The 26324-nt window shown below is 38.8% G+C and overlaps 1 protein-coding gene across 10 annotated transcripts in view; it reads left to right on the forward strand.

Annotated features, from left to right (window-relative positions):
• Window positions 1–26324, forward strand: part of TMEM260 (transmembrane protein 260) — a 91443-nt gene that overhangs the window by 10425 nt on the left and 54694 nt on the right. For all 10 annotated transcript variants that reach the window (XR_005790901.1, XM_040477238.1, XM_040477231.1 and 7 more), the window contains 3 exons: window positions 14921–15098; window positions 16647–16760; window positions 26049–26228. Coding sequence is in view for 9 of the 10 variants with exons in the window: in XM_040477238.1 (XP_040333172.1) it covers window positions 14921–15098; window positions 16647–16760; window positions 26049–26228 (472 nt within the window). In the remaining variant the exon portion in view is untranslated. The remainder of the gene's footprint in view (window positions 1–14920; window positions 15099–16646; window positions 16761–26048; window positions 26229–26324) is intronic.

Here is a 26324-nt window from a genome sequence, read left to right on the forward strand (position 1 = left end):
TTACGTCTCGTATGTTCTGGTATCCCTAAAAGAAGATGGAGTATGTTGATAGCATTGTTAAAAATTCTTTACCTCGGGGCGCCTGGGTGGCGCAGTCGGTTAAGCGTCCGACTTCAGCCAGGTCACGATCTCGCTTTCCGTGAGTTCGAGCCCCGCGTCGGGCTCTGGGCTGATGGCTCGGAGCCTGGAGCCTGTTTCCGATTCTGTGTCTCCCTCTCTCTCTGCCCCTCCCCCGTTCATGCTCTGTCTCTCTCTGTCCCAAAAATAAATAAAAAACGTTGAAAAAAAAATTAAAAAAAAAAAATTCTTTACCTCAGGGAAGATTTAAATTGCCTATGATCTCAGATGAGGGTGTATCTTGTATCGTTTATTTTGGGAATTACAGGGCAGGAAATATATTCTCAATAGGTTTGAGAGTCAGCATATCCTTTCCAAACTATTATGGACCAAGTGGAACTCTAGAAGAATTCTTTCAACAATGTTTGTTGAGGACGAATGTGGCTCGAAAGTAAAACTATTTTAGTTTTTATAATCAAAATTCAGTGCTTATCTTAAAGGAATTAAGACAAAGTCGCTAACCATTAAACAGGTTTTCAATTTTTTTTTTCTAGCAACTACTGTTTTAGGACACTTGCATAAAAAAAACTTTCTAACACTGTTAACACTGCACAGTAAGAAATCAGATCTCTTGATGTCAACCACGTTAGCTAGAATATATGAGTACAAATAATAATTAAAGGTGTATTGAAACTCTGCCTACCTGCTGCAAAGAACTTAACCAGTTTCGGTGATATTTAAATATCTTCCGGCAGGTCGTTTTGTGCCAGTATTTTATTTGTGGGGTATCTTGTTTTGTATAAGCAATATAATTCTAAACATTATGCTGCTGCTAAAAATTAATTTGCTTAAACTTTTAGAAGAGGAATACTTGATTCTGAGCCCTGTGTCTGCGACTCTTGCAGCTTCAGCTAAGACTCCATTCAATAAAGAATAGAAAATTAAAATGCCATACCTTAGAGAATGTAGAATCTCCTGCTTAAGGGACATTTGGATTTTCCAGCTCAGAGAGTATTTTAGATTATTGCCATAGAGAATAATGTGAAGCTCTTCCTAATTTCAGAGGTAACTATGCATAAGTAACAAATAGGCCCCAAGTTTTTGTAGTTGAAGAAGAATGGAAAGTACTGGAGCATTAATTTCCATTCAGGAGAATATCTGTCTTGATCCCTGGTTAATTGATCATATATTTCTCTCATACTTGTATTAAAATTGCATTGACTCAGACTGGTTAAGCATATTAAGAGCTTGGTTCATTTGCATTTTCTTATAAGTAGAGGGACATATTAGGCTCAAATAGCAGCACTTCATTTTGAAGGGGAAAAAAGCAGGGCAAAAACTCTTTTTTAAGACTGTAGAGTCTTTTCTGACAGCTAGTCAGAGTTAGAATTAGTTCAAGGAAATGTTAATAATGCACTGGCTGGCCTAATCCCTTTGATATCACCAGGTATCCTCCTGTTCATGGGTTAATTGCTTTAAAAGCGAAGGCAATATTCTGAGCGGTGGGCCGCTTCACCTTTTCACAGCTGTTACCATTGAGTGACAACTAAATCCCATGTGTAAGATGAGGAAGAGCTCAATCTCCAATTGGGAGAAAATTTATGTAAACCACAATCCCTTCAGAATGTGCGGAAGTCATAGACTTTCTTGATTTACTCTGCTTTTCCCAGAAAGCTCTATTGTTCACTTTCCTAAGTCCCATCAACCCTTTGTAGCAGAATATCACAGCGGCAGCAGATAGCTTGAAATATATAAATGCTATCATAGCTCTGATTAATAGCAGTGCTTATGAGTCAAGTCTGATAACAGTGCAGCTCTCCACTCAATTTCAGATACTGCTAATGGAATCTGTCTTCTCCAATTGTAATATGAGAAGGCCTAATTTGCCATGGAGCTTGGAGCTGTCACCAGTAGGGGATTGTGGGGTCAGATGGGAGCTGCCAGGTTTTTGCCCTGCAGCTTGTATCTCTCACTTTGAATAGAGCAGCCCCCTGCCTGCCAGTTAGCTGATAGGCCGCTGTGGGGTTTATGCCACTATATACAATAGGAAAGGGCTACATAGGCTGACTTTATAATTGTGAAGCTAGCTCATATTTCCACAGCTACTGTGCTGCATAATTTCTAATAAGTGGTTTTAACAAATGTCAGATTATGAAAAGTTTCCTCAATTACAAAAACTTATAAAACATTCAAATTGCTAAATCTGTTTCCTGCCGAGATTTTGCCACTGGAACTAGTCATCAGTCATTAGGGCTGTAATCATAAATGCATATATTTCTTAAAATTACAAATAAAATTATAGATCATAACTCATATAGATTTGCTACTTCTCAAAGGCATAAAAACAGCAGTCTGAAGGAATGGAAGTATTAAGATATGCTTCATAACTTTGCATAATGAAACTACTTAACATTAAATCTCTATTGTTTATTGAGTTGGTTAGTGTTGCTGGTGAAAACAGTTTAATACGCTCATTCTGCTGAGTTGAGTTATTTGGATCTTTTAAGTTTCCTTCGTACACGTTTCGTATCTTAATTGTTTAAAAAAGTATGCAGCATCTTCTAAGTTTTGGGTTTAAAGGGACTTAGCATGATGCCGTGTCATGGCCAAGGCCTCTGAGAACAATTGGCTGGAGTATACTTTTTAACCATCCAGGTTTGAACACAAAATACGCCATCAAGCTTGGGTAATAGGCTGTTTGGGGGTCTTCTGTGTTTTTAAACATTTCAGACAAAATGTGATGAAAATTTGTAATTTGGGGGTTATTTTGGAGTTGGTTGCTTTCAAGAAATCGTGCCTCCCACTGTGCAAATTATTTGGCATACCATGAAAACTTAGTTAAAAAGTGAAGCGTACGATGGTGATTCCTAGAAAGCCCAGTTCAGTGTTTTTTCCTTCAGACATTTAGGTGTAAGTTGATGAGCTATAATAAAAGGAATTGTTCTAAACCTTGAGTAACTTTATTATTTAGTGGTTAATGCATAAATCTGAATTTTAATGGGAATTGTGTGATTATACTTTATGGAAGATATTCATAATCTTACTCCTTCCATTTCAGTTGGGTGTTTTTGAGGACTTTACAGTTTTTCCCCCAATGTTATTTAGTGGCTTAAAATCAGGAGTAATACTTCATACTTTTCCTTTTAGCATACTTTTAGTAGTTGATACTTATGTAACTGAAAATTCAGGCTAGAACCAGTTTTCCTTTTGATTGAATCTCATGAAATGGAACAAACCTTGGTAGGATTTTATCTGGAGTGAAAGTAAATTTTTATCAAATGTGGAAAAAGGGATTGTTTGCAAAGTTATTAAAGGTGGAAGTATTTTACATTTTTTTAGAGGCAGTGGTGGTGGCTTCCAACATGTAACTTTATTTTTTTAATTAATTAATTTATTTTCCATGACGTAACTTTCATATACCCTGCCCTCAATGATTGGTTTATGTTAATTAGGTCCAAACTGGCCACTGACTGTAATTTGCCCACAGAGTATTGGGGCATATGAGATGCTCAGTGTGTATTTGTTATAACTGGGGGTGAGTGAACGACCATGGAAAGAGAGGTTCAGCAGTAGCTGGCTTCCCAGTTTGACCTTTTTCCAGGTGCACTGAAGAGGTACATAGATAAGTGTTGATTATGTGATTGAGCCAGAAGTAACATTTATATAGTTTTCGTGAACAAGAAGGATAAGAACTTTGCTGTTCGTTGTGTCCTGCTTTACCTTACTTCTTCCCTGTAAGCCATTACATGTTTTTAGTTGTCAGTAAGAGTCGACGCTAATAGTAAATACTTAACAATAATTCTCAAATGCTGCATTGTGGCCTGCCTGCTCGGTCCTGCTTACTTCAAGCAGGAGTTTGCAGCGTAGAAGGGAGCGTCGGGTACCTTCCATGTTGGGTCCTTTGCATGCAAGTAACACTGAAGACAAATACAAACACTGAAGACAAATGAATTTTATGAGGCACGTCAAATGTGTGTTCTGAAAGAATCTCAGGTTTCTGTTATTTGCCTTTTGATTGTGGGTTAGACAAACATGTGACTACACATGAAAATCAAATACCACGTAGTAGAAAGAAAAATATACCTTATCATCAATAGCAAACCTGTGTCAGTGGTGTAAATTGTAACCTCCTGATTTATCCATTGTGTCAACAGATGAAGAGTATTCCATCAGTGAGAAAACTCCTGCACAATCAGTACCTTTCCTAGGAATCTTATCTAGGTCTCATGGATTTTGTGGACCAAAAAGAAGGCACTTGTGTATTAACCATAGAATTCTGAGCTTCACATTTGTTAGGACGATCTTAATCCTTACCCCATATTCCATACCCCAGTGGAGAATTCTTGTTATTTGCATTATCTGGATGAAATTTTAAATACTTGACCACCCTTCCCATACTGTCTATCATACTCTTGGCACATCTTTCTTTATTGACTAACCACTGTACTTTACTAGAATGTGAACTGCGTGACATTTAGTGTTACCCCAAGCACAAAGCAATTTGGAAGATTTATTTACTGCAAATATACTGGAAAATATATTTTACATGTAACATAAAAACATGTTTATATAAAATAAAACATACTTCAGTGACTTTTAGATTATTGGATGTTTTGAATCATCTATATCATTGCTTTACTCTATTAGTATGAGCCCTTAAATTCAGCATCCCTCTCGCAAAGTGTAACAACTTGGATTTTGATTGTTAGTACTGACATGTGACTATCTTTTACAATATAGTGGTTGTGTTATTAAAATGATCACAGTAATGGTGTTTTAAGTAAGCGATTATTTCTTCATACGGCTTCATAACATGTTATCTTTCTATAAGTCAGGTTAGATTCTAAAAATACGTATTTCAGTTGAAGAAATGTGTTTTCTGACCTCCTTCTATGAGGCTCTGTGAAAATCTAAATGAGAATGGAAAACATTTTTTCTCATATCATAAGGTGTCCTTAAATTAAAATGGAAAATAGTTTAGACTGTTTTGCAATTTATTCTTGAGTTCTGGTGAAGAGACTTCTTATTTTATTCACCACCTCATTTGAATTTCTCTTTTTCTTTTTTATTGAAGCAGTTTCATCAATGTCAGTAGATAAATGTGCCTCTTTTTAGTGAGCTCATTTTAAGATGCCACTTTAACGCATTAAGTATATATAAATAAATTTACTAACTCCTTAGTTGCTTTGTAAAAAAAAAATGGTTAAGCATATTTATTCAAAAGAATAAAATGAAAATGGAAAGTAGGACTCTGGGATTGCTGAGTGAAAACACAATAGTGTTTTTAATTATGTCATTTTAATTTGAAAAAAAAAAAAATCCTCAGACTACGTCTATGGGTAGATGACCGTTGTTTTACCTTATTTTGGATTTACGTCTATTTATAGTCCATCTGTACATTTGACTTTATGGATTGATACCAAACAGCTCATTTTGTGGACCCAGAACAACAATTTTACTTAAATCTCATGCTTAGGTAATAATGTCAGATTGGAAATTTCTTCCATATATTTTTTTTCTTTTTCTTTTTTTTTTTTTTAATTTTAGAGGGGGGGGGCTGAGTGGGGGAGATGACAGAGGGAGAGAGGGAGAGAATCCCAAGCAGGCTCTATCTGTGCTCAGCACTGAGCATGGCGGGGCTCAATCCCATGATTCTGGATCATGACCTGAGCCAAAATCAGGAGTCCTACACTTCGGCTGACTGAGCCACTCAGGCAGCCCTCCTTCTGTATATTTTTAAAAGAAAGATTACTTAGCCAGAAGTTTAGACTACTAATTCACTTAACAGTATTGTATTCCGTAAGGTGTATGAATAGTGTTTCCTTCTACTTAGATAATTTAATTCTGCCCTCCCACCCCAAACTATAAATATATATATGTAGCCTTTTGAGGGAAAAAAAATTGCGGAATATGTGTTCTGGTTAGAATTATTCCCCAAGGGGTGCCTGGGTGGCCCAGTCAGTTGAGCATTGGACTCTTGATTTCAGCCCAGGTGGATCCTGGGGTCGTGGGATCCAGCCCCGCGTTGGGGCTCCATGCTGAGCAGGGAGCTAAGATTCTCTTTTTCTCTCTCCCTCTGCCCCTCTCTCCAACGTGTTCTCTCTCCCCCTGTCTAAAAAAATTGTTTTTAATGAACAAATAAATAGATAAAAAATAGTTATTCCCCAAAAGAGATTACAGCTAACTTGCCTAATCATTTACTCCGGGCACCCTTCGTTCAGAGGGATCATCTTTGTCCAGGCTCATAAAATAACAAAGACCCCAGGAATCAGAATAGATGATGGCTTAGTTGGAGGCTGTAGGTATTCTGTACACTCATACAAAAATACTTTTTTATTTATTTTATTTTATTTTTTTAATTTTTTAAATGTTTATTCATTCTTGAGAGACAGACAGAACATGAGGGGCAGAGAGAGAGAGGAGACACAGAATCCAAAGCAGGCTCCAGGCTCTGGGCTGTCAGCACAGAGCCCAACGCAGAGCTTGAACCACAAACTATGAGATCACGACCTGAGCTGAAGTCGGATGCTTAACCGACTGAGCCCCCCAGGTGCCCTCAAAAATACCTTTTTAAAGATTCATACATAAACAGATAATAAAAGGGTTTGCTTAGTCATCTTGTTTGCTTAAATAAGATTCACCTTCAGACGTATTCATCAGTGTGATTTTTGCATCATCACTTAAGTAAATCTTTTGCACATTTAATGTCTTCTATCTTAGACTTGCAGTGTGGCTTATTGATATGGATGGTTCATTGATATTTGGCTCAATAAGACATAAGGTGAAAACCTATTGTCTTTGAAATTTCTGAAAAACGTGAGAAAATTTAAGGGACTTTATTTATACATTAGTATGTGGAAGGCAATGTGAGTAACTGTAAATCTCTACTTTCTTATCTCCTTTGAAATATTCACTTTAGACAAGGAACAAAGTAATATAAAATTCTTTTAGGTAAAATTATGATTTCTATACTCTTGCCAAGAGAATATTGAAACACTTGAATTAAAGTACAGGGTGGAAAAACGGGTTATTCCCTAGTTTCTGTAAGATACATCCATATGGACATTGCTTTATTTTTTAAAAATAAAATTTTGTTACTAATGTAACAAAAACTAGTATAACAAAAGTTAATGTAATAGAAGCAAACATGAATCCTTTAATATTTCCCTCAATTTCATTTGTTACTAAGGTACCGCTTTTATGATAGTAAAGCACAACAGTGAAAGACAACATGATTCGTAAACAAAATTTACCCCAATACCAAAACATCTTTCCTTTCAGTTTTTTTGCAATGAAAAAAAAAGATTGACTTCTAAATAGTGGCATATGTAACTTTAGAAAAGCTTTATTTAGAAATACTTGGACTTATGTTGAGATAATTAGAAACCATTGTTATTCAGAGAGCATCAAAAACTAAAGATAAAGAATGTCTGAAACACATAGGTGAAAAAACCTTTAGTTTCCCAAAAATCAAAAGGCTTTTTTAGGGACAAGCACACATATGTAAAGTGAGATATGCTTTTAATTTTTAAAATATACAGATATGCTGAAATGGCCATACAGTGGTTTCAGTAGTCCAAAAATAAGTCTGTTGGCTTTGTAATACATTATTTAGAGGACTTCAAGTTCCCCATATCTGGCTTCCTTAACTGTGTTTTGATTAGGTTGCAGTTAAAAATTTCTGTTCCTCAGGATTGTACAGTTTTAGAAATACGGAAAAACATGTGTATTCAGTATCCACTTAATACATTTGACTTAATAGAATCTGGAGAAGGAGCAAACTACCCTAGTCTTAGTGAAAGTACTTTAGGAAAAACTTGTTGGAAAAATGTACCCAGCAGCACTGCTCATCGGCAAAGAAACCCAGAGATGGAGTAGAAACAGCCTGTAAGTACTGGAACTTAAAACTCACCTAGTGTTGCTAGAACACAAACTATGAGATGGGTTATGTCAAAAAATGAAGCTGCACGTAGGCTGAGACCAGATCATGAAAGGTCTTGCCTGTCGTAATGAGGACATTGTAAAATGTTTTATAATCAAAGAGGAGTCATTACAGGGTTGGAGGCAGAAATGTGCAAGAGCAAGTATGTTTTGGATCCTTCGTTCTGGTGGCAATGGTGAGCCGAGGGCTGGAGGCACACAACATGCAAAGCCACCAAGTTGATGTGAGCCTAACGGCTGATATAGGGCAGTAGCAGTATGGACGGAGAGGCGAATGAGTTTTTAAAACGTTGATGAAGTAAAACTGGCAGGAAATGGTATGTTCGACGTGGAGATAGGGACAGGAGTTTTGACAACGACTTTAGGTTTCTTAGGTAACTAAACTAGGTAGATACTGAAAACCACTAAGACAGAATACAGGAGCAGGAATCATTTAGGGAAGAGGATGAGAAATTAACTTTGCCCATGTTGATATTCAGGTTCTGTGGGACACCCAGAGCTGGAGTGGCTTTGTTGTGAGGTGTACAGCAGTCAGTTGGAGACACGTCAGTCTGCAACTAAGGGGGAGGCAGTATAGAGACAGATTTGGTTACTTCAGTTTGCAGTCGGTAGCTGAAGTCAAGACAGTGAGTGGATAAGGCCACCCGTGGGGAGTATGTACGCGTGAGAAGAGTTGCCTGAGAATGAGATCTTGGAAACATCAGCTTTGAAGGAGATAACGGATGAAGGGGAGCCATTCAGAGAAAACACAGAAGGAAGATCGAGGGCCACAGAAGGAACACCAGAGGGAGGCGGAGCCCGGGTCAACTCAGTAGAGTGGGTCTGGGTCTGGGATCAGTACAGCAGAGAGGTCCTGGGAGCCTGTTGTATTTAGCAGTTGGATAACTGGGTGCTATTTCAAGAGAATGCTAAGGTGAGAACAGAGAATAGAGGCTACGGATGTGGACAACAGGAAGCTGATGATCCTGAAAATGATCCTGAAATGTCTTCCTGAAATCACCGTTCACTTCAACTTGCTCTCTAGTCAGTTAGCTGTGTCCATTCGGGTGAAACGAAGCAAGCTCAGATAATGTAATATGCCTTGGACAATATACCGAGATTGCCTGGCTGCACAGTCAGTGAGCGAACTGAAGACCGCCAGAGTCTTCAGAAAGTCCTCATGCTTCCCATTGCAGACATCATCCTTTGACTTGTCAGCAGAACCCAGACTCAGCTAGCAGTGTGCCGATGTGGGGCATCACATGTCCTTGTTAGCATGGGATTTCCCATCCCCTGCTTTCAATAATCGGATCGAGTTCTTGTTTAACAGGCCTGTTCCACCCTTTACCAGTTCGATGTCCCCTTCCCCAGCTGACTTTCCACTACCTGGAGTGACTTCAGCTTTCGGTTCACTCATTTCCTTGATGCCTCTACACTTGTCTTCCATTTAACTGAGACCTAGAGCCCTTTGCTCATCCTTTTTGTTGCCTTCATCAGCTTTCTGCTGCTTTGCTTCCTTCCCTACCCAGTCTAGGCCCCATGGTTCAGTACAGACTCCCTTCCCTCCTGCCCTTCTGTCCTACCCACATAGTAAAGCCGCTAACCCTGGCTCTATCCAGCCTTTCCAGGCCAGCTCAGGTTGCCTCAGACCTTTCCACGGCCACACCCATGGATCCTGCCACTCCACACCCACCGTCTCTGCGGCCTCCCTGAGCATCTATTGCAACTTGCAAATCCTTGTATGTGTCCCTCCTCGACTTGTGGAGGTGCCCCCCAACAGATGTTTTGAATTGTCTCCTCTTTAATTTTTCTTTTTGGGGGGTGGGGGGGGTTCTCCTTTATTTTTTTTTTTAATTTAATTTTTTTAAATTTACATCCAAATTGGTGAGCATATAGTGCAAGAATGATTTCAGGAGTAGATTCCTTAGTGCCCCTTACCCATTTAGCCCATGCCCCCTCCCACAACCCCTCCAGCAACCCTCTGTTCTCCATATTTAAGAGTCTTTGTCCATCTTTTGTCCCTCTCTTGTTTTAATATTGTTTTTGTTTCCCTTCCTTATGTTCATCTGTTCTGTATCTTAAAGTCCTCATATGAGTGAAGTCATATGATATTTGTCTTTCTCTGACTAATTTCACTTAGCATAATGCCCTCTAGTTCCATCCACGTAGTTGCAAATGGCAAGATTTCATTCTTTTTGATTGCTGAGTAATACTCCATTGTATACATATTCCACATCTTCTTTATCCATTCATCCATCGATGGACATTTGTGCTCTTTCCATACTTTGGCTATTGTTGATAGTGCTGCTATAAACATTGGGGTGCATATGTCCCTTCGAAATAGCACACCTGTATCCCTTGATAAATACCTAGTAGTGCAATTGCTGGGTCATAGGGTAGTTCTATTTTTAATTTTTTGAGGAACCTCCATACTGTTTTCCAGAGTGGCTGCACCAGCTTGCATTCCCACCAACAATGCAAAAGAGATCCGCTTTCTCGGCATCCTCGCCAATATCTGTTGTTGCCTGAATTGTCAATGTTAGCCATTCTGACAGGTGTAAGGTGGTATCTCATTGTGGTTTTGATTTGTATTTCTCTGATGATGAGTGATGTGGAGCATTTTTTCATGTGTCGGTTGGCCATCTGGATGCCTTCTTTGGAGAAGTGTCTATCATGTCTTCTGCCCATTTCTTCACTGGATTATTTGTTTTTTGGGTGTTGAGTTTGATAAGTTCTTTGTAGATTTTGGATACTAACCCTGTCTCTGATACATCATTTGCAAATATCTTCTCCCATTCTGTCGGTTTGCCTTTTAGTTTTGCTGGTTGTTTCCTTCGCTGTGCAGAAGCTTTTTATTTTGATGAGGTCCCAATAGTTCATTTTTGCTTTTGTTTCCCTTGCCTCTGGAGATGTGTTGAGTAAGAAGTTGCTGCGGCCAAGATAAAAGAGGTTTTTGCCTGCTTTCTCCTTGAGGATTTTGATGGCTTCCTGTCATACATTTAGGTCTTTCATCCATTTTAAGTTTATTTTTGTGTATGATGTAAGAAAGTGGTCCAGGTTCATTCTTCTGCATGTCTCTGTCCAATTTTCCCAGCACCACTTGCTGAAGAGACTGTCTTTATTCCATTGAATATTCTTTCCTGCTTTGTCAAAGATTAGTTGACCATACGTTTGTGGGTCCATTTCTGGGTTCTGTATTCTGTTCCACTGATCTGAGTGTCTGTTCTTGTGCCATGTCTCTGTTTTTTTAACCCACTCATTTATACATGTTACATGGTTGGGAAAATGGTGATTGATTCTGAATCTTAGCATAAAGCAGATTTAAAGGCAGTTTGTTGAAATACGTGTGTTTTAATGGATATTCACTGTTTACAAAAGGCTGCTGAAATCAATGAAATTTGTATAAGCTTAGCTTATATACATTGCTAGGAAAACCGCAAATCAAATAGTAAAATGATGAGACCTCCAAAATGTTTTGTATTCTTCATATCTTATGTATGTATGCATGCATTCTGTTCTTAGACATACTGCTGTCTCTTCTGCTTTTCACAAAGCTATGGCATCTTCAGCATTTATTTTCAGAATTTGCTCACATAGTTTCCCTTGAAAACGTAATAGAAATAACAAAGAGGGAAGGCAGCGTGTTTCAGTCAGGGCTCTTGGATGCAAGCAATGGACTCTAGCTGTGTTTCACAGAAAAGAAATGTATCAAAAGGAAGTTGAGAAGAACTGTACAATAATACAAAGGGCAACCTAATTTTTAAGTGGGCAATGGGTCTGAATAAACATCTCCAAGGAAGACATACAGATAGCCAATAAGCACTTGAAAAGATGCTCAGTATCATTAGCCACAAGCCATATGTGTGTATTGTTTTGTTTTTAACCATTTAAGAGTAAGCTGCATAGATGGTACCCTTTTACCCTTAAATGCTTCAAGGGGTGTTTCTTAAAAACAAGCGCATTTTCCTACATATCCACAGTGCATTTCTTAAAGTCAGGAAATTATCACTGATACAACACTGTTATCTACAGAGGTGATTCAGACTTTGCCAATTATTCCAATAATATCCTATTTCACAGAAGAAAATTCGAGATCATACCTTTTATTCTATTGTTGTATCCCTTTAGTCTTCATATGGACCTATGTTTTTTGTTTTTTTTGTTTTTTTTGCTTTTTGTTTTTGTCTTTCAAGACCTTGACATTTTTGGGGGTATATATTGGCCAGTTATTTTATAGAATGTTCTTCAATTTGAATTTGTCTGTAGCTTCAGGTAATACATTTTGGCAAGATTACCTTAGAAATGATGCTCTATTCTTTTGATGGGACTAGATCAGGAAGTATATGATGTTTGTCCTATTTCTGGGCATTAACTTTGATCATGTGGTTAAGATTGTGTCTGCCTGGTTTGCCACTGTAACGTTAGCATTTTTCCTTTTGTAGTTAATCTATTTCTAGACAGATACGTTTCAACTTATGTACATATTTCTGTTACTGCAAAACTCTTACCCACTAATTTTGGTATCCATTATTCTGATGGTGATCACTGCCAAATTCCATCATTTCTTCTACAGTTATTAGTTGTTGACTTTCTATGGACTTTCTCTTCTCCCGTTTATTTGTTTATATCACTATAGGTTATTTATTCATTGGGTTGCAATCTATTACTATAATTATTGATATTTAAATTATCCCTGATTTGGCCCCTTTAAGCTGACTCCTTGTCCTTTTGTCATGTCCCCTTTTGAACACTTCCTTACGTTCTGGCACAAGATAGTTCAGATTCATTTTATACTTGAGCTACCACAGACCTGGAATCAGCCAGTTTTCCAAGGAAGCTAATTTGTGTGTGTGGTTTTTTTTTTTTTTTTTTTGATGCTTATTCATTTTTTTGACAGAGACAGAGCGTGAGCGGGGAGGGGCAGAGAGAGGGAGACACAGAATCTGAAGCAGGTTCCAGGCTCTGAGCTGTCAGCACAGAGCCTGATGCGGGGCTTGAACTCACAAACCATGAGATCATGACCTGAGCCAAAATAGGACGCTTAACTAAGTGAGCCACCCAGGCACCCTGAATTTATGTTTTAAGTAGAGGAAGGAATCTTATATCTTATGCTGACTTTCTAAAATAATATTGACAGGTGAAACATGGAAATTCCTTTAAAAATGTTACCATTCTTTAAGATTAATTCATTCTCTCATTCACTGAGTTTCCTTTCTGTGCTTGGAGCTAAAGACTTCCAATATAAATGAAGTTTAACTCCGGTTCACATTTCAAAAATAATGTCAGAATAATTATTGCAGGCAGTTAACATGCCATAAATATTCCAAGATGAGCTAGAAACCTGGGAATTGAAGAGAAATTTGAGAAAAGAGTAGAGGTTGAATAAATAGAAGCTGAAACGACATTCAGTTCGTGGGTACAGCATGAGCAGAGGTATGGCACTGGGAATAAGGATGTCTTATTAGGGAATTTTGAGGAGCCTAACTGGTTGGTAGAGATAATAATGCTGGTAATTAGCGGCTAGGTACTATTCGCTGGGAGCGTGGATTCCAACCTGGCTCGTTTCCTACAGGCAATGAAGAGTCCTTAAATTGGGGGGCTAGGTAGTCATAAAGAGCATGTTTTAAGAAGTTTAATGTGATGTTATATTGCAGAATTGATTGGAAAACAGAAGAAACAGGAAACTATTAAAATAATTGAGTCTAGGGTAGTATGAGGACAAGTTGAAAGGAATTTGGAATGTAATTTAGAAGGAAGAAATGCTTTAATGTGTTGAATCAGGGTCATTGGAAGAATGGGGAACCCTGAAAGAAATAGGAAACTGGTGACCTTTATAAGGGAAAGAAAAGAAATAAATTGCAAAGAGGACCTCAAAAACAGGTTCAGTGATATCAAAATTGTATTTTAACTTTTTTTCTAAAATGCTTGATTAAAAGCCACAACTACTTCACAAAATTACTCCACTTTTTACACAAAACAATATAGTTTAAAAGCGATGACTTAGGGCTATATAATATTGTAACTATTAGATATGGTAATGCTTACTAAATCACAACACGTGTTAGAGATATTTGGTAACAGCTCTTTCATCATTTTAGACTTCGAGTGAAATAGGACATTGCTGTGCTAACATATTCCATCATGTTGCCAGTCTCAAATCAGATCTCTGGATTGAGATCCAGCTTCCTGATCTATTTGAGACGTCTGCCTCTCGTTGGCACTGGGGCTGAGAAATTTGTTTCCAAGTGTAGCGTTTGGTTCTCTTTGTGTTAATGAAATTCACATTCCCATCCCTGTCTTTAAAAGAAGATACTCCGTTTTCAACTTCAACTTTGTTTTGAGAAGAAATCACTAGAAACTAAGACCTTAACTTTCAAGATCTTCAAATCACCAAATATTGTGACGAAGACGTCTTTGCCATATGTTGAGAGATACACTCTAGTGTGGTCGTGTGGAAGGTGCCTAGGTCCATACATGCCACAAGAAGTGGGAAAGGGTGTTCCTGAATAGATCGTCTGCCATTTCATTAATTTTTACAATTCAGCATAGCTCCATGTTAACCAGACCATCCTTCTTTGCGGCTATAGCAAGAAAAGTGACTCAGTATCTCTCCAGCTACTACTTGTTATCTCTCCAGCTACTCTCACTTCAGGCTTTCTGCACTGGCTCGAATCCTAGAGGTTCCATCTGAGAACTAAACCTCATTCAGTGCATGGGAGACCCAGCCGGCTCGTTCCCTCATTTGTTGATAAGTTAATATATGGACTTGCTAATTAAAACGTGTGGGAAGAAATTATTATATGAAAGTAATGTATTAACCATATAATGTGTTGGGATAGGGCTGGGTGACTGTCATAATTTCTGCCGCTACAGTTTCTAAAAAGGAAAATAAAGTCGGTTCTTTTTGTTGGGAAAGAAGATTTCATGTTATCTGTGTTTGCAGGCTTTCTGGCTCCCATGCTGGAGGAATCCTTGCTGCGGGGGTGTTTTCATTCTCTCGTCTAACATGGCACTGGTCCATTGCAGCAGAGGTTTTCAGCTTAAACAATCTGTTTGTGGGGCTGCTTATGGCTCTTACTGTACATTTTGAGGAGGCAGCAACCGCCAAAGAAAGATCAAAGGTAACCTATTTTGATCAAAGTGAAATCACTTTTTGTTTTAATTTTTAGACAGTTGCTATATTTCCTTTTAACTTTGGTTTGGGCGCTGTGTATCTGATCTGATTACTGTCAAGGTAATCTAGGCATGTCGAGAGAGAAAATATTCTGAGTTCTTTTACGGTGACCCGTGATAGCCTTTATACAACATGGGACTTTTTTTCCTCTCAGAGTTCAGAAGCTTTCTGGAGAATGAGAGGATTGGAACCCCCTCCGAGTCCTGTGGGAGAGATAGGCTTGGTGGTTAGCCCCACCGTCACGTGTGTGTGCATGTGCGCATGTGTGGTCATAAGAGGCCAAGCTCCAGACTGACCACCTTAGGTTATATGCCAATATGGTACATTGACTGACTCTCTAATTGCCAAAAAGATCCAATTTGTACTGTTGGGGCAGGGTGCACCTGGGTGGCTTAGTCAGTTAAGCATCCGACTCTTGATTTCGGTTCAGGCCATGATCTCACAGTCATGAGATCAAGCCCCGCATCAGGCTCCATGCTGGGCGAGAAGCCTGCTTAAGATTCTCTCTCCCTCAAAAAAAAATACCAAAATATTGTACTATTTTTTAACTATAAGAAGAGTATCAAATGTATAAACAAAGTAGTTCAGAAGAGGTTACAATAAATTATAAGGCAAATGCTAATATCAGAATCATTTGAAATGTGAAGGAACCCGGTCTTCTAGGAGCTTACAGTCTACACATTGGAAGGTACCAAACCATCTTAGTATAGGCAACTTTTTGTTGCTAAAGAATATATGAACAGAAGAATACCCTGGTTTATCTGGGGTTTCCATAAACAGTTCTGTGCTGCTTTAGAGTTTACTTTTTGTTCAAAATAACTTTTTCTGATTATGAAAATTGCACATGTTCAAAAAAAGCAAAAACAGCACCCATGACTTGGTTTCTAAATAAAAAAGTGTTACACCTTATTTTACTTATTATTAAAATTTTTTTTGACATTTATTTATTTTTGAGAGAGAGGGAGAGGCAGAGAGAGGGAGACAAAGGATCCGAAGCAGGCTCCAAGCTGTGAGCGCAGCTCACAAACTCCAAACTCCCAAACTCCCAAACCATGAGATCATGACCTGAGCTGAAACCAGAGTCGACCACTTAACCAACTGAGTCACCCAGGCGTCCCTATTGTACTTTATTTAATAGGAGAAAAAATGAAACGGAAAGAATGACTGAGCTTTAGTTACAGGTTTTACTTCAATGACACAGTATCCTACTGTTGTTAGGACTTATCTAGTCATCACACAGAACTTTCGGAAACTTAATTTGAAGGCAGTCATGTAAGGTCAAACTGCAGTGATTGGATGAGAATGGGCAATATTAGAAAAAATAATGGTGATAAATATTAGTGTCTGTTGAAGTGTGACTGCTTGTGTCTAAGAGGTTGACTTCAGCCTGACCTATGGTACAAGTGCTTGGTTTTAATATAAAGAATAGTTTTTTACCATCGTACTTACTTATGAGTTTTAGATGAATTTCTAACTTAGATTTTTTTTTTTTCAGATAGCTAAAATTGGTGCTTTCTGCTGTGGCCTTAGCTTATGTAATCAGCACACAATAGTACTCTATATTTTGTGCATAATACCATGGATTCTCTTCCGACTTTTAAAAGAGAAGGTAGGTTTTTGAGTGTTTTTAATGAAAATTCATAATATTTTATTAAGGCCCGATATAACATTTATGGCATCAGAAAATGTGTAGCTTTAAATTTTTTTTAGTTTTCTATAATGTGTAAGTGACCTGAGGCTCTAACAACATCGACTGGAAAAAAAAATAGGATTTACAAAAATGCAGTATTGATTGCAGTGGCATCTCGCCTGTTTCATCATTTTCTTAGTGATTCTGAACAGCACCTTTGATAAAAATAGGAGTTACAACACTAGTAACAGATTTCCTTGATTGTTTTATTATATGTTCTAAGACAAAGGATAGTGTATTCCTAATAGTTTATTCATTCATCCAGCTGTTTGTCAAGCCCCTGCTCGCTGCCAGATGCTACTCTAGGTGTTAGGGATGCAGCGCCCAACAAAACAAGACACTGTCACTGCTATTGTGACCCAAAAAATAAAATCTCTGGTAAATAACAATCCTGTTTTCTCAGAACAGATTTCTGTAGAATTCAAAATGATTTATTTCAGCTTTTCCTTTCTCTCAAAGGAAAAATTATTATTAATTTAAATAGCGGTATAAAGCAACATGAGAAAATTACTATACTCTGTAAGGCGTTAGGAGATGTACGTAAGAAGGCAGGGAGCTGAGTTAGGTGTGAGTTTTTGGAAAGACGGAAGCCCTTTATTCTGTCAGTCTTCCTCCCAGAGGTTGAAGCAATCTAAATACAAAGCCAACACTGGAGTCATTTTACTTATTGTTTATTGGTTTGTTAATTATTGTTTATTTGTCAGCTACATTTATTTATCATTTCATTGTTTGTTGCTATAGTCAGAATTATATTAGAAAATACATGTTTAATAAAATTATTATACAGAAATAGGGAAATTGTTCCAAAACTTTAGGTAATTGTATTTACTGTACTTGAACATATTTTGTCCTTAGCTTCTGGCAACAAAGCAAAAAGGATAACATGGAGGTTATAAAATTCTTATGCGATCAAAAATAGATAAAAACGGAACATAACAATTGACAGGAGAGATCAACTTTTTCTTGGAACTGGATTCTGTGAAGTCAATCATGTCCATTATGTAAGGAATATTAGTGTAGCAGGCAGTGTCTAATAGTGGTATTATAGAATATACAGAAAGTTCTTTATCTGGTCTTTTATTATATAAACGCTTGATTTTTAAAGTTGGAGATATAACATAAAAAATATAATTCAGTGAAGGCTTCTCTATAGAGTACAAACCTGAGGAGGCGCAAATATTTTCCTTGCAGATTGACGGATACACAGATGGGGGTGCCCTCACACCCTGCTGTCCGTGATCTTAGCCGGCGTCTTTTTTATTTTTCCAGTCTTCATTTTTTTCCTTTTTCTTTTTCCAGCTTATTGAGATACAATTGACATATAATACTGTGTAAGTTTAAGGTATATAGGATGATGATTTGATATATGAGGTTACCACAATGCGGTTCTTAACACATCCATCACCTCATGTAGTTAAAATTGTGTGTGCATATGTGTCGAGAACTCAAGATCTATTCTCGATCTTTCGAGATGTACAGTACAATACTATAATGACCATCCCCCAGACTTACTCATTTTATAACTTTCTCGTTTTATAATTATTTGCACACTTTGACCACATTCACTCATTTCCCTCAATCCCTAAACCCCACCTCTAGTGATCACCAGTCTACTCTGTGTTTCTGGGAGTTCAGTTTTTTGAGATCCCACGTATAGGTTAGGTCATTCAGTATTTGCCTTTCTCAGTCTGACTTATTTCATTTAGCATAATACTGTCAAGTTTTATCCATGTTGTTGCAAATGGCAGAATTTCCTTCTTTTTTGTGGCTGAATAATACTTCATATTATGTATGTATGTATATATGTTTTCTCTTAGGAATTTTATAGTTTCAGGTCTTTCAATCAAGTCTGTAATCCATTTTGAGTTAATTTTGTCTGTGGTGTAAGATAGTGATCCAGTTTTATTCTTTTGCATGTGACTGTCTGGTTTTCCTAACACCATTTTTTGAAAAGACTGGTCTTTTCCCCTTGTGTATTTTTGCCTCTCTGTCATAAATTAATTAACCATGTGTGCCTGGGTTTATTTCTGGGCTCTGTATTCTGTTCCATTGATCTGTGTCTGTTTTTACCCCGGTGCCATACTGTTTTAAATACTGTAGCTTTATAGTATAGTTTGAAAAGCCTGCAGCTTTGTTGTTTTTTTTCAAGATGGCTTTGGCTATTTGGGATCTTTTGTGGTTTCATACAAGTGGATTGTCCTATTTCTGTGAAAAATGACTGGAATTTTGTTAGAGATTGCATTGAATCTGTAGACTGCTTTGCATGTTTTAACAGTCCTAACTCTTCCAATCCATGAACATAGAATGTCTTCCCATTTATTTGTGTCTTCTTTAGTGTCTTTAATCAGTGTCTTATTGTTTTCAGTGTATGGGTCTTTCACCTCCTTAGTTAAATTTATTTGTAGGTAGGGGCGCCTGGGTGACTCATTTGGTTGAGTGTCCGACTCTTGATTTCCGCTCAGGTCATGATCCCAGGGTTGTGGGATCGAGCCCACATCAGGCTCCATGCTGAGCATGGAGCCTGCTTAAGATTCTCTTTCTCTCTTCCTCTTGCCTGCTCACTCTCTAAATAAATAAATAAATAAATAAATAAATAAATAAATAAATAAAAATTGTTTAAAAAATTACTTGTAGGTATTTTATTCTTTTTTGATGCAATTGTAAACAGAATTGGTTTCTTAATTTCTCTTCCTGATAGTTCATCGTTACTGTATAAAAAGAAAGCAACAGATTTTTTTATATTGATTTTGTACCCTGCAACTCTACTGAATTCGGTTAGTAGTTCTGACAGCTTTTTGGTGGAGTCCTTAGGGTTTTCATTATATAAAATCGTGTCATTTACAAATAGTGACAGTTTTACTTTTTCCTTTCCAATTGTATGCTTTTTATATTTTTTCCTGCCTAATTGCACTGGCTAGGACTTCCAATACTATGTTGATTAAGAATGGTAAGAGTGGGCATCCTTGTCTTATTCCTGATAATAGTGGGAAAGCTTTTAGCTTCTCACTGTTGAGTATGATGTTAGCTGTGGGCTTGTCACATATGGCCTTTCGGTGACCATATACCTACTTTGTTGGGAGTTTTTATGGTAAGTGAATTTTATAAGTGGTTTTTCTGCATCTGTTGAGATGATCATATGATTTTTATCTTTCACTCCATTAATGTGGTGTACCATGTTGATTGATGTGCAGATGTTGAATCATCCTTGTATCCCTGGAATAAATCCCACTTGATCACGGTATATGATCCTTTAAATGTATTGTCAAATTGAGTTTACTAATATTTTGTTGAGGATTTTTGCATTGATGTTCATCAGGGATGTCTAATATGGCCTATAATTTTCTTTTTTCTTTTCCCTTCCTTCCTCCCCACCTTCCTTCTTTCCTTCTTTCCTTCCTTCCTTCCTTCCTTCCTTCCTTCCTTCCTTCTTTCCTTCTTTCCTTCCTTAACTTTTGACATTTTAATTATAATGTGTGTTGGTGTGGGTCTCTTTGGGGTCATCTTCTTTGGAAGTCTCTGGGCTTCTTGGATCCAGATGTCTCTTTCCTTTCCCAGGTAAGGGAAGTTCTCAGCAATTATTTCTTCAAATAAGCTTTTTGCCCCTTTCTCTCTTCTCCTTCTGGGACCCCTATAATACACATGATTTTCTACTTGATGTTGTCCTGTGAATCTCTTAAGCTATATTCACTTTTACAACTTTTTTCTTGTTGCTGCTTGGTTTGGGTGAGTGCCACTCCCTCTATTTCAGCTCACTGATTCTATCTGCTTCATCCAGCCTGCTCTCGAACTCCTATAGTGTATCTTTCAGTTCAGTTATTGTATTCTTCCGTTTTGTGACTTTGGTACTGCCTTATGTTTATGTCTTTGTTGAACTTCTCACTGTGTACGTCCATTCTTCTCCCAAGTTTGGTGAGCATCTGTATGACTCTTTGTCAGGCAAGTTACTTATCTCTGTTTGATTAAGATTTTTTTCCCCAGGGTTTTATCTTGTTCTTTCATTTGAAATGTATTCCTCTGTCTCCTCATTTTACTTGACTCTCTGAGGTTGATTCTTTATACTAGGCAAAATGGCTGCCTCTCCTAGTCTTGCAGGAGTCGCATCGTGTAGGGGATGTACCTCATTGTTTAACCTTGCTCTAGTTGTCTCTCAAACCTTTATGATTGTCTGAGCAGCCTGGGTTTTCCTTGGTAGGTTCCAGTTATTGTGTCAAGGCCTGTGAGTGTTCCAGACGGAGGGATCTCAGCACCTAGTTTCAGGCTGATTGGAAACTAGAACCTCAATTAGCATCTTTAATGTATGCAAATATATATATATGGTCCCGTGGGACTGTAATCATAGGCCTTGCTGGCCTCCAGACCAAGCAATCTGGAGGCCTCCCCTTAGGGACTGATGCAAATTCGGGGCTCTAGATGAGTATATGAGCTTCTTTCTGGGAGATGCCAGCAAGCTGTAGTGAGGCCAAGTGAGAGTTCAAAGATGGTATCCTTCAGCCAGCGTTCCCTGAGAGCACTTCTGTAGCCTTTAGATGTGTGGTAAATCTGAAACTTCCCCACCCCTCAGGCTGAAGTTTTTTCACAGGAAGACCAAGGGTGTGTTTTAGTCTGTTGTCGGTGCAGCCCCTCGGGGATGGTAGCTTGTTAAGAACCGTCTTTCCAATGGTTTCAGACCCATAGGACTCCTAAACACAATCCCCCTTGATCACCAGATCCACGCACTGAAGGGACATCCCCTGTGTGGGCTGTGCACACTGGCTGGCTTTGGTAGAGCCACGATGGAGTGGCACACAGGAATGGGACTCACTCACTGGCAATAACAGGGTCAAGGAAAAACGCCAGAAATGGTACCCTCCAGCGTCTCTGTCCCCAGAGAGAGTTCTACCAGGCTTCTGCGCCTACAGCAATTTTAAGATTAACAAATGAGGGGCGCCTGGGTGGCTCAGTCGGTTGAGCGTCCGACTTTGGCTCAGGTCATGATCTCGCGTTCCCTGAGTTCGAGCCCCATGTCGGGCTCTGTGCTGACTGCTCAGAGCCCGGAGCCTGTTTCAGATTCTGTGTCTCCCTCTCTCTCTGCCCCTCCCCCGTTCATGCTCTGTCTCTCTCTGTCTCAAAAATAAATAAACATTTTAAAAAAAAATTAAAAAAAGATTAACAAATGAATCTTCTTCACTTACGGTCTAGCACTTTCTAGACTGCTGCTTCTGTACCAGGTTTTGGGGCGAGTGAGTCTATACGTTGAGCCCTTAAGAACAGAGTCTCTGTTTCCTACAGCACTGTGAATTTCCTGAATGTTTGCCCCTTTGGCTTTCAAAACCAGACATTTGGTGGGGGGTTGTTACTCTGGTGCAGGTTCCAAAGGTTGGGGTGCCTTATGTGGGGCACAAACCCCATACCCCTCAGGGAGAAGTCCTGTATTTACGAGATCCCTCCTGACTGTGGGTTGCAGCATTGGGGTGAGGTTTTCTGTAAGACCGTGTCTCTGCCTCTTCTACCCATTTTCAGGTGGCCCTTTTGTTCTTTGTTGTGGAGGTGCTTGTTCAGGTAGTTTTCAGGTCTTTGTAAATTTGTGTCCGTGGGTGGAGGTGAGTTCAGAATCTTCCTATCCTGCCATCTTGAACTGCCTCCTGATTACTAAAGCTTTGTAATGTAGTTTGAAATCAGGAAGTGTGATGCCTCCAGCTTCATTTCTCTTTTGCAAGATTGTTTTGGCTATTTGGGGTCTTTTGTGGTTCCATACAAATTTTAGGGTTCATTTTTCTATTTCTGTTAAAAATGCCATTGGAATCTTGACAGGGATTTCATTGAATCTATAGACGGCTTTGTGTATTATGGACACTTAAAAATTTTTAATTCTTCCAATCTGTGAACAAGGGATATCTTTCCATTTATTTGTGCCCTCTTCAATTTCTTTCATCAATGCCTTCTAGTTTTTAGTGTATCGATTTTTCACCTCCTTGGTTAAATTTATTGCTAGATATTTTATTGGTTTTGATGCTATTGTAAATGAGATAATTTTCTTTTTTTTTCAGGCAATTTATTTATTTATTTATTTTTTATTTTTTTTCAACGTTTATTTTATTTTTGGGACAGAGAGAGACAGAGCATGAACGGGGGAGGGGCAGAGAGAGAGGGAGACACAGAATCGGAAACAGGCTCCAGGCTCTGAGCCATCAGCCCAGAGCCCGACGCGGGGCTTGAACCCACGGACCGCGAGATCGTGACCTGGCTGAAGTCGGACGCTTAACCAACTGCGCCACCCAGGCGCCCCTCAGGCAATTTATTTTTAGTATATAGAAACACAACTAATGTTATGCATTAATTTTGTATCCTGCAACCTTACTGAATTCATTTATTAGTCTAACAGATTTTTGGTGGCGTCTTCAGGATTTTCTCTATATAAGATCATGTCATCTGCAAACAGAGACAGTTTTCCTTCTTCCTTTCTGATTTGGATGCCTTTTATTTCTTTTTCTTGCCTGAATACTCTGTAGTACTTCCAGGACTATGTTTAACAGGAGTTGGTAAGAGTGGGTACCCTTGTCTTATTCCTGATCTTAGAGGAAAATCTTTCCTTCTTTCACCATTGAGTATGATGTTAGCTATGGACTTGTCATATGCGGACTTTGTTATGTTAACGTAGACCCCGGATCAATTAAACCAGAATTATTTTAGGGTGGGATCAGCTACTGGCTCAGCCCTGCAGGTGGGTGAACCCTGGCTGGGATCTCTGTTTGGGCACCGCTGCCAGGAGGGGCACCATCTGCAAAATCTGAGCACTGGTTGCTGAAAACCCTGCTCCCTGTCTCCTGTCTGTGTGATCCCAGTGGTTGAGCCCAGCGAACCCCTTTCCCCCACCGTGGTCCTCATGAGGTGAGAACTGAATGAGCCTCCTGGGAAGTGTCCTGCATGTTGGGGGAGCTGGATGTCCATCTGGGACTGTCTTTTCCCACTGGAAAAACTAGCCCCAGGGATGCTCTGCCAGTGCAGTGCGGTGCTGGCCTGGGGGTGGGGTGATGCAGTGAGAGTACTCCTCCTTCTTCCTAACACGGCCCTTCTTAGTCCTTGTGGTGCACAGTGTGCTTCAGCCTCACCCCTGAACCTGGGATTCTTCACAATGATGTCTTGTCTATGGATAGTTGCTAGCTGGTGTTTTTGTGAGGAAGACTGAAGTCAGGAATGATCTATGTTGCCATCTTGGTGGCCTTACTCATAGATAGGCTTCTGACATCAGAGAAGGCGCTTTCAGATACCAGAGCGGTGCACTGACAGTCAGGAACTTAAAAAGTAAATGTCTTCAGGCGCCTGGGTGGCTTACGCGTCCAACTTCAGCTCAGGTCATGATCTCACCGTTTGTGGGTTCGAGCCCCACGTTGGGCTCTGTGATGACAGCTTGGAGCCTGGAGCCTGCTTCAGATTCTGTGTCTCCCTCTCTCTCTGCCTCTCCCCCACCCACGCTCTGTGTCTCACTTTCAAAAATAAATAAATATAATAACAAAAAAAGGAAATGTCTTGTGTTAGTTAATTGAAAGAAGAGCCATATTCTTTCTATGAAACATGCAGGACTCAGAGTTGATAAGGTGGGAGCCTTGTCTGAGAGCCTGTTTTTCCCATACTTAGGTCAGCTACTGATGCGTGATGACATTTTGGGAAGTATGCCTCTTCAAAGGGCATTTCATTTTCACTAGTTAAATAGCAGAGGCTAGAATAAGGTCTACCAGTAAAGTGGCAGGGTACTTGGATCTCACTGGTCAGGTGATTTGAGGCAGAGTACGAAGTCCTGAGTCAGTTGGTTGCAACCCTCGCTACTCAGATTACCTAGGAAGCTTTTAAAAAGTGTGTATATGTGTGTACATATATGTATACGCATGTATACATCCGTGTGTGTGTGTGTGTGTATATATATATATATATATATATATATATATATATATATAGTGTGTGTGTGTGTGTGTGTGTGTGTGTGTGTATTTATGCTGATCCCACCCTAAAATAATTCTGTTTGAATTGGTCTGGGGTGAAGCCCAGGCATTAATATTTTCAAAAAGCTCTGCAGATGATTCTAATGTCTGAGCAGCTAGAACTCTGAGCCACTCTCCAGTGCTCTCTGAAAATGCTCTCATGTAATTGTCTCCCTGTGTATTTCCCCCACAAAAGGAAAATTGTGCATCGTGCCACTTTAAATCAAACTTTATAACATGCAGGAACTGTCAAAATATAAACATTTGCTTTATTTAAAATTACTTTTAAGAATAGCAAAGACATGTTATCCGATTAGCTATTTCTTATACTCTTTTCATGCATCATTTTTGTGCATCTCATTACCTCTTTAGAAATATCTAATGAAATCAGTACTATAATAAAAACACTCCATTTTCAATTAAGAGTGTTTATTTGAAAATGTTAATATAAGTCAACTGCTTGTTCTACTTCTGGTGAATGTGAACCTTGGTTCTTGTATTCATTGTCACATATGAATTTTCCTTTTTTGTAAAGGAAAAGTTGGCAATTTCCAATTATGATATTTGTAAGAGACTCCCTTTCCCAATTACTAAAGCAACCACTCTTTGAGTCTTTAGCATATCAGAATTCTTTTGGATATAATCTTTATGAGACTTTGTCAGTACTGTCCTTTATTTTAGAAATGTGCAGATGAAAAAATACATTCTCATACGAACGTAACAGCATTGTTACATACAACAAATTTCCATCAGTACTCCTTCCTATATGTAAACTGAGGAGAAAGCATTTGGATGAGCTGGGAGGTAATTTAAAAGCTAGCTTCATTTGTGCCCAATATTTCCACAAAATATCCAAAACCCTTGTAGAGAGAATCATATCATCAGTGTGTAATCACAAGAGAGAATATAGTTGAAGCCTACTCCCGATGATGGTGGTGAAGTGAATTGGCATTCGAATAATACATGTCATGACATGGTTTTAAATATAAAACATGCAATCCACATGATACTCGGGAGTCTTCACTAATATTATTTGCTTCACCTGCCATGCAAAGGAATTCAGGCTGATGCAATTCTCTAGTAATCCACAGGACTCAGAAGGTTTAACATAGGATTCTGGGGTAACTTAACTATAAATTGAGAGATCAGCTCTGAGTAAACATTTTGGTGTTTTCCTCGCTGTGTTCTGGAAGTTCGGGGATGAAGGGACTAAAATAAACGTTGTTATACAACCCAATGTGCTCTGATGCAGGAACTCTCCCTGGGCTCTTTGTTGAAGCTGAGTCTGTGCTTCGGTGCTGGCTTGTTGCCCTATGTCTACCTTCCTGTCTCGTCCTACCTCAATCAAGCCCGTTGGACCTGGGGAGACCAGACAACATTGCTAGGATTTTTGACGCATTTTCTCAGGGAAGAATATGGAACATTCAGTCTGGTAAATTTATATTTAAAACCCTTATGGGGCACTGGGCTGGTGCAGCTGGTAGAGCATGCGACTCTTGATCTCCGGGTTGTAAGTTCAAGTCCCATG

This window comes from Herpailurus yagouaroundi, unplaced genomic scaffold, assembly GCF_014898765.1.
Source record: "Herpailurus yagouaroundi ecotype Mexico unplaced genomic scaffold, PumYag 141, whole genome shotgun sequence".
Classification (NCBI taxonomy): domain Eukaryota; kingdom Metazoa; phylum Chordata; class Mammalia; order Carnivora; family Felidae; genus Herpailurus; species Herpailurus yagouaroundi.